Source organism: Myxine glutinosa, chromosome 7 (genome assembly GCF_964187855.1).
Source record: "Myxine glutinosa chromosome 7, kmMyxGlut1.1, whole genome shotgun sequence".
NCBI classification, from domain to species: domain Eukaryota; kingdom Metazoa; phylum Chordata; class Myxini; order Myxiniformes; family Myxinidae; genus Myxine; species Myxine glutinosa.
The window spans coordinates 5,501,909-5,510,400 of record NC_136267.1 but is presented as its reverse complement, the minus strand read 5'-3'; the positions used below and the strand labels follow the sequence as shown (position 1 = coordinate 5,510,400).

Below are 8,492 nucleotides of genomic sequence, written 5' to 3'. Positions count from 1 at the left end.
AATGTAGTTAATTGTGTACTTTTACACACACAATGTAGTTAATTGTGTACTTTTACACACACAATGTAGTTAATTGTGTACTTTTACACACACAATGTAGTTAATTGTGTAATTTTACACACACAATGTAGTTAATTGTGCACTTTTACACCCACAATGTTGTTAATTGTGTACTTTTACACACACAATGGAGTTAATTGTGTACTTTTACACACACAATGTAGTTAATTGTGTACTTTTACACACACAATGTTGTTAATTGTGTACTTTTACACACACAATGTTGTTAATTGTGTACTTTTACACACACAATGTTGTTAATTGTGTACTTTTACACAGACAATGTAGTTAATTATGTACTTTTACACACGCAATGTTGTTAATTGTGTACTTTTACACACACAATGTAGTTAATTGTGTACTTTTACACACTCAATGTCGTTAATTGTGTACTTTTACACACACAATGTAGTTAATTGTGTACTTTTACACACACAATGTAGTTAATTGTGTACTTTTACACACACAATGTAGTTAATTGTGTAATTTTACACACACAATGTAGTTAATTGTGCACTTTTACACACACAATGTTGTTAATTGTGTACTTTTACACACACAATGTAGTTAATTGTGTACTTTTACACACACAATGTAGTTAATTGTGTACTTTTACACACACAATGTAGTTAATTGTTTACTTTTACACACACAATGTTGTTAATTGTGTACTTTTACACACACAATGTTGTTAATTGTGTACTTTTACACACACAATGTAGTTAATTGTGTACTTTTACACACACAATGTAGTTAATTGTGTACTTTTACACACACAATGTAGTTAATTGTTTACTTTTACACACACAATGTGGTTAATTGTTTACTTTTACACACACAATGTTGTTAATTGTGTACTTTTACACACACAATGTGGTTAATTGTTTACTTTTACACACACAATGTAATTAATTGTTTACTTTTACACACACAATGTGGTTAATTGTTTACTTTTACACACACAATGTAGTTAATTGTTTACTTTTACACACACAATGTAGTTAATTGTGTACTTTGACACACACAATGTAGTTAATTGTGTACTTTGACACACACAATGTAGTTAATTGTGTGCTTTTACACACACAATGTTGTTAATTGTGTACTTTTGCACACACAATGTAGTTAATTGTGTACTTTGACACACACAATGTAGTTAATTGTGTACTTTTACACACACAATGTAGTTAATTGTGTACTTTTACACACACAATGTTGTTAATTGTGTACTTTTACGCACACAATGTAGTTAATTGTGTACTTTTGCACACACAATGTTGTTAATTGTGTACTTTTGCACACACAATGTAGTTAATTGTGTACTTTTGCACACACAATGTTGTTAATTGTGTACTTTTACGCACACAATGTAGTTAATTGTGTACTTTTGCACACACAATGTTGTTAATTGTGTACTTTTACGCACACAATGTAGTTAATTGTGTACTTTTGCACACACAATGTTGTTAATTGTGTACTTTTGCACACACAATGTTGTTAATTGTGTACTTTTGCACACACAATGTAGTTAATTGTGTACTTTTACACACACAATGTAGTTAATTGTGTACTTTTACACACACAATGTTGTTAATTGTGTACTTTTACGCACACAATGTAGTTAATTGTGTACTTTTACACACCCCATGTTGTTTCTTATGAACTTTTACACACACAATGTTGTTTCTTGTGAACTTTTACACACACAATGTTGTTTCTTGTGAACTTTTACACACACAATGTTGTTTCTTGTGAACTTTTACACACACAATGTAGTTAATTGTGTACTTTTACACACACAATGTAGTTAATTGTTTACTTTTACACACACAATGTGGTTAATTGTTTACTTTTACACACACAATGTAGTTACTTGTGTACTTTTACACACACAATGTTGTTTCTTGTGAACTTTTACACACACAATGTAGTTAATTGTTTACTTTTACACACACAATGTGGTTAATTGTTTACTTTTACACACAAATGTAGTTAATTGTGTACTTTTACACACACAATGTAGTTAATTGTGTACTTTTACACACACAATGTTGTTAATTGTGTCCTTTGACACACACAATGTTGTTAATTGTGTACTTTTACACACACAATGTTGTTAATTGTGTACTTTTACACACACAATGTAGTTAATTGTGTACTTTTACACACACAATGTTGTTAATTGTGTACTTTTACACACACAATGTAGTTCATTGTGTACTTTTACACACACAATGTAGTTAATTGTGTACTTTTGCACACACAATGTTGTTAATTGTGTACTTTTACACACACAATGTTGTTAATTGTGTACTTTTACACACACAATGTAGTTAATTGTGTACTTTTACACACACAATGTTGTTAATTGTGTACTTTTACACACACAATGTAGTTCATTGTGTACTTTTACACACACAATGTAGTTAATTGTGTACTTTTGCACACACAATGTTGTTAATTGTGTACTTTTGCACACACAATGTTGTTAATTGTGTACTTTTACACACCCCATGTTGTTAATTGTGTACTTTTACACACCCAATGTTGTTTCTTGTGAACTTTTACATACCCAATGTTGTTTCTTGTGAACTTTGACACACACAATGTTGTTTATTGTGTACTTTTACACACACTATCTTATTTGTGTACTTTTACATGCACAATCTGGTTAATCAAAGTAACGTTACTTGGCAAATGTGTCCTTTTGTTTCTCCTCGTCAACACTTCGTGCCCAAGTTTGGCAATTGCAGTGACTTTTTTTTAATCCCAAATCCATTGACGACGAGTAAATTGTAACACTTTTATTCACAACTCAATCGAAACCAAACATTATTTGTTCGCAACATCAACAATACGAGAAACATCACAGGCAGTTCATGTTGTTGGACTTTCCGTTGATTGAAACCGGTACAATAAATAGGAAAGCTTTGCACAAACGAGAAACAACAAAGAAATGATACAGGTGTACGTCACAAATCATTAAAACTCTGTTTGTTGTCGCTACGCACAACAGGTAATTTATATGAGCACACTTGCATTGGCTTCGCCATCATATACGAAGCATATAACATTAAAGACGAGTGAGTGCGGGAGCTGTACGTTGGTAACTTGGTCGGGGATGCAAACAGAAGCGCACGTTCAAAACATTGAGCGGTGACGTATGCAAGAACTCCGATGGGCACAAATTAAAATCCGTTATAAATTATTATTGATATTATTAATATACGGTGACATTGTTCACGCGCTAATCATGCCTTAATTACAAACTAGTAAGTGCTTGCGACGCCCCTCAGGTAGAGTCAGCGCGTGCTCTCGGAGTCCTCGTGCCTCTTTGCGGCGGATGCGCGACGTCCCCACTCGGACCCTATTCCGAAGGTGCGTCCGGTTGCAGCTTTTCCTGCGTTTCTGCGGAGCATTTGATGCTGCTTTCCTCGATCGACTCCTTCGTGGCCGGAAACGAGTCTTTGTTGTTCTCCTTCTTCCATTTCATGCGCCGGTTCTGGAACCAGATCTTTACCTGGCGTTCCGTGAGGCCGAGCGCGTGTGACACCTCGATGCGCCTCTTCCGCGTCAGGTACGGGTTGAACAGGAATTCCTTCTCCAGCTCGAGCGTCTGGAAGCGCGAATACGTCTGCCGTCCTCTGCGCCTTCCGGGTCCTGCGGAAGCACGGACGCACGTGGCCCCTCGTGTACCAGGCGAGGTGCACACAGACACGCGGGCGGGACTTTCCTCCGTGTCGGGAAAAGCACAGCATGTACACGGAGCATTGTCGGGACGAACAGCATGTATATACAAAGCGTTGGCGGGACGCACAGCACCTTCACACAGCGTTGTCGGGACAAGCACAGCATGTACACGGAGCATTGTCGGGACGAACAGCATGTATATACAGAGCGTTTGCGGGACGCACAGCACCTTCACACAGCGTTGTCGGGACAAGCACAGCATGTACACGGAGCATTGTCGGGACGAACAGCATGTATATACAGAGCGTTTGCGGGACGCACAGCACCTTCACACAGCGTTGTCGGGACAAGCACAGCATGTACACGGAGCATTGTAGGGACGAACAGCATGTATATACAGAGCGTTGGCGGGACGCACAGCACCTTCACACAGCGTTGTCAGGACAAGCACAGCATGTACACGGAGCATTGTCGGGACGAACAGCATGTATATACAAAGCGTTGGCGGGACGCACAGCACCTTCACACAGCGTTGTCGGGACAAGCACAGCATGTACACGGAGCATTGTAGGGACGAACAGCATGTATATACAGAGCGTTGGCGGGACGCACAGCACCTTCACACAGCGTTGTCGGGACAAGCACAGCATGTACACGGAGCATTGTAGGGACGAACAGCATGTATATACAGAGCGTTGGCGGGACGCACAGCACCTTCACACAGCGTTGTCGGGACAAGCAAAGCATGTACACGGAGCATTGTAGGGACGAACAGCATGTATATACAGAGCGTTGGCGGGACGCACAGCACCTTCACACAGCGTTGTCGGGACGCACAGCACCTTCACACAGCGTTGTCGGGACAAGCACAGCACGTGCACGCAGCGTTGTCGGGACAAGCACAGCACGTACATGCAGCATTGTCGGGACAAGCACAGCACCTACACGGAGCGTTGTCGGGACAAGCACAGCACGTACAAGAGCGTTGTCGGGACACACAGCATGTACAGGGAGCGTTGTCGGGACGCACAGCATGTACACACGGAACGTTGTTGGGACGCACAGCATGTACACGGAGTGTTGACAGGACGCACAGCATGTACACGGAGCGTTTTTGGGACGCACAGCATGTACACGTAGCGTTGTCGGGACGCACAGCACCTACACGGAGCGTTGGCGGGACGCACAGCACATGCACGGAGCGTTGTTGGGACAAGCACAGCACGTACACGCAGCGTTGTCTGGACACACAGCATGTACAAGAGCGTTGTGGGGATGCACAGCATGTACACAGAGCGTTGTAGGGACGCACAGCACATACACGGAGCGTTGTCAGGATGCACAGCATGTACACGGAGCGTTGTCGAGACAAGCACAGCACATACACGAATCGTTACTCAATCGCTACCATTACGGAGCGTGCATACAGGTCTGAACCAGTTCTCCATCAAATTCCACTTACACTGTGAGTACAGTACGTGTTACCTTTAAATCATGGGAAATTGGGAATAAGATTCCATCACGAGGCGACTTCGCTTGAAAAACAAAACGAACGTGGACAAGGAAAAAGCATTGTTATCCATTGTGACGTCAAAATGCTTATTGTGCGCGTTTTATCGAAATGGATCTTTATAATGTGCACGTGGACAAGGAAAAAGCATCGTTATCCATTGTGACGTCAAAATGCTTATTGTGAGAATTTTATCGAAATGGATCTTTATAATGTGCACGTGGACAAGGAAAAAGCATTGTTATCCATTGGGACGTCAAAATGCTTATTGTGTGCGTTTTATCGAAATGGATCTTTATGATGTGCACGTGGACAAGGAAACAACATTGTTATCCATTGTGACGTAAAAATACTTATTGTGCACGTTTTATTGAAATGGATCTTTATCATGTGCACGTGGACAACGAAAAAGCATTGTTATCTATTGTGAAGTCAAAATGCTTATTGTGCGCGTTTTATTGAAATGGATCTTTATGATGTGCACGTGGACAAGGAAACAGCATTGTTATCCATTGTGACGTAAAAATACTTATTGTGCACATTTTATTGAAATGGATCTTTATCATGTGCACGTGGGCAAGGAAAAAGCATTGTTATCCATTTAGACGTCAAAATGCTTATTGTGAGCGTTTTATCGAAATGGATCTTTGTAATGTGCACGTGGACAAGGAAACAGCATTGTTATCCATTGTGACGTAAAAATACTTATTGTGCGCATTTTATCTAAATGGATCTTTATAATGTGCATGTGGACAAGGAAAAAGCATTGTTATCCATTGTGACGTCAAAATGCTTATTGTGCACGTTTTATCGAAATGGATCTTTATAATGTGCACGTGGACCAGGAAAAAGCATTGTTATCCGTAGTGACGTCAAAATGCTTATTGTGCGCGTTTTATCGAAATGGATCTTTATAATGTGCACGTGGACAAGGAAAAAGCATTGTTATCCGTTGTGACGTCAAAATGCTTATTGTGCGCGTTTTATCGAAATGGATCTTTATCATGTGCACGTGGACAAGGAAAAAGCATTGTTATCCTTTGTGACGTAAAAATACTTATTTTGCGCATTTTATCGAAATGGATCTTTATCATGTGCACGTGGACAAGGAAAAAGCATTGTTATCCATTGTGACGTCAAAATGCTTATTGTGAGCGTTTTATCGAAATGGATCTTTATAATGTGCACGTGGACAAGGAAAAAGCATTGTTATCCATTGTGACGTAAAAATACTTATTTTGCGCATTTTATCGAAATGGATCTTTATCATGTGCACGTGGACAAGGAAAAAGCATTGTTATCCATTGTGACTTCAAAATGCTTATTGTGAGCGTTTTATCGAAATGGATCCTTATAATGTGCACGTGGACAAGGAAAAAGCATTGTTATCCATTGTGAATGCTTATTGTGAGCGTTTTATCGAAATGGATCTTTATAATGTGCACGTGGACAAGGAAAAAGCATTGTTATCCATTGTGACGTAAAAATACTTATTTTGCGCATTTTATCGAAATGGATCTTTATAATGTGCACGTGGACAAGGAAAAAGCATTGTTATCCATTGTGACGTCAAAATGCTTATTGTGAGCGTTTTATCAAAATGGATCTTTATAATGTGCACGTGGACAAGGAAAAAGCATTGTTATCCATTGTGACGTCAAAATGCTTATTGTGCGCGTTTTATCGATACGGATCTATACAATGTGCACGCATCGCATCATCGCCTTTCATAAAGATATTACACCAAGCACCACACAGGAAAGTAGGATTCGTTGTGCGTATGCGAGTATAAATGTTTGTATGTTTGCTGTGTATCATCGGTGCCATAGCAACAGCACAAATTGCGTCGTGCTCGTACACATACCGTGCTCTGCACGAATCGAGTCAAATGACGTATTCATTCATTCATTCACTCCACGACGAGTTTTTCGAACGTCCAATCGTCCCACGTCCGTGCACCGATCGCGGTACGCGCGGCACGGCGCCACGGCCACGGCACGGCGGGCCGCGCGCACGAGCCCGATGCGCGACCCCGAGCGGACGTTCTACCCTCGCTCACCTTGCGGTCTCATCCAAGGAAACATATGCGCCGCCGTGTACCCGAGATGCGAACCTTCGGAATCGTCTCCCAGAGTCCCCACGGAAGATTTAAAGTCGGCGTATTGAACTAAGCTGCCTTCTTGTTGACTCGTAAACACCGGCGTTCTCTGCAAGGACTCGTAGCCGTAAAACTTGGGCGCATCGGCGTGCGTGCACGTGGACACCCCGCATGGACTCGGCGCATAGCCCGACGCCGCCAGGGCCGAGGGTCCCGCGGACCCCCCGCCGGCGGCCGCCACGGCTCCCGCTCCGCCGGAGTGGTAAAAGTCCGGGACCTGGTTCAGGTGCTGGAAGGCGGGCGCCGTGCCCGCTCCGTACACGACCGCCGTCCTCCCGCTCATGTCTTGTCCGAATCGGCAGTCGTAGTAGTTGGGACGCAGCGAATCTCCAGGCTTGTACTTTGAGAACAGAGGGTTGACGAAGTACGAGCTCATGGTGAGACCGCTGAGCTCGTACCGTCCGATGGGCAGCCCCGTGTTCCACGTACCTGGCGAGGACCGACTACCTCATGGAGGATCTTTCCGAAGGTACGCGCTCTCAGCGGATCCAGCGCGCCGGTCTCCGGAGCGTGCGGAGTGTACACGGGTCCACCGCGATCATGACCTACCGAGGTACTCTGGTCCACGTGACGCGTACCGTGCCAACGGTTGCTGGACTTGCGGTCTCGGCGATGGATTCACCGGAATAGAGCGAAAGAGAAAGGGCATGGAGAGAGGGATGCGGCGGAGTGATACAGGCAGGCGTAATGAGCCGCAGCACTCACAAGCACATGCGCGTCTTATCGGAAAGCTCCAGGAAATGGCACAAAACGTACCCGAGGATACATTTCATGGAAATCCTCCCGCACCTGCGACGACCAAATGGTCGGGTCGAGTCTGCTCCTGTCATTTACATGATGCGCTGCTCTATATCATTAATGCTCTATATCATTAATTAGCCATTACAGGTGTAATGTTGCATCATGAGGGTGCACAAGGTGAGAACGAGCTGTCGTGCACACGGCTCGGACGTCACGTGGCACACGACCCACCTCTGTCGTTTTCAACATGCGCTCAGGTAACGCCAGAAGGAGGAACAAATGAGAACTTTAATGGTGATTTCATGTAAAGCGAAGGATGCACAAGCGCACTTT

At 42.7% G+C, this 8,492-nt stretch overlaps 1 protein-coding gene across 1 annotated transcript; it reads right to left on the bottom strand.

Annotated features, from left to right (window-relative positions):
• Nucleotides 1–2,849: 2,849 nt before the first annotated feature.
• Nucleotides 2,850–8,046, bottom strand: LOC137415127 (homeobox protein Hox-D8-like). Its single transcript, XM_068100701.2, has 2 exons — nucleotides 7,320–8,046; nucleotides 2,850–3,720 (listed from the first exon to the last, which is right to left on the bottom strand). The coding sequence occupies exons 1-2, from the start codon at nucleotides 7,792–7,794 to the stop codon at nucleotides 3,428–3,430; spliced, it is 768 nt and encodes a 255-aa protein (XP_067956802.1). The 5' UTR covers nucleotides 7,795–8,046; the 3' UTR covers nucleotides 2,850–3,427.
• Between the last annotated feature and the right edge of the window lie 446 nt (nucleotides 8,047–8,492).

Coding starts and splice junctions, on each gene's coding strand:
- LOC137415127 (XM_068100701.2), bottom strand. CDS start 7,794: ATGAGCTCGTACTTCGTCAACCCTCTGTTCTCAAAGTACAAGCCTGGA. Junction 3,721..7,319: donor TCCTTGGATGAGACCGCAAG/GTGAGCGAGGGT, acceptor GTGCTTCCGCAG/GACCCGGAAGGCGCAGAGGA.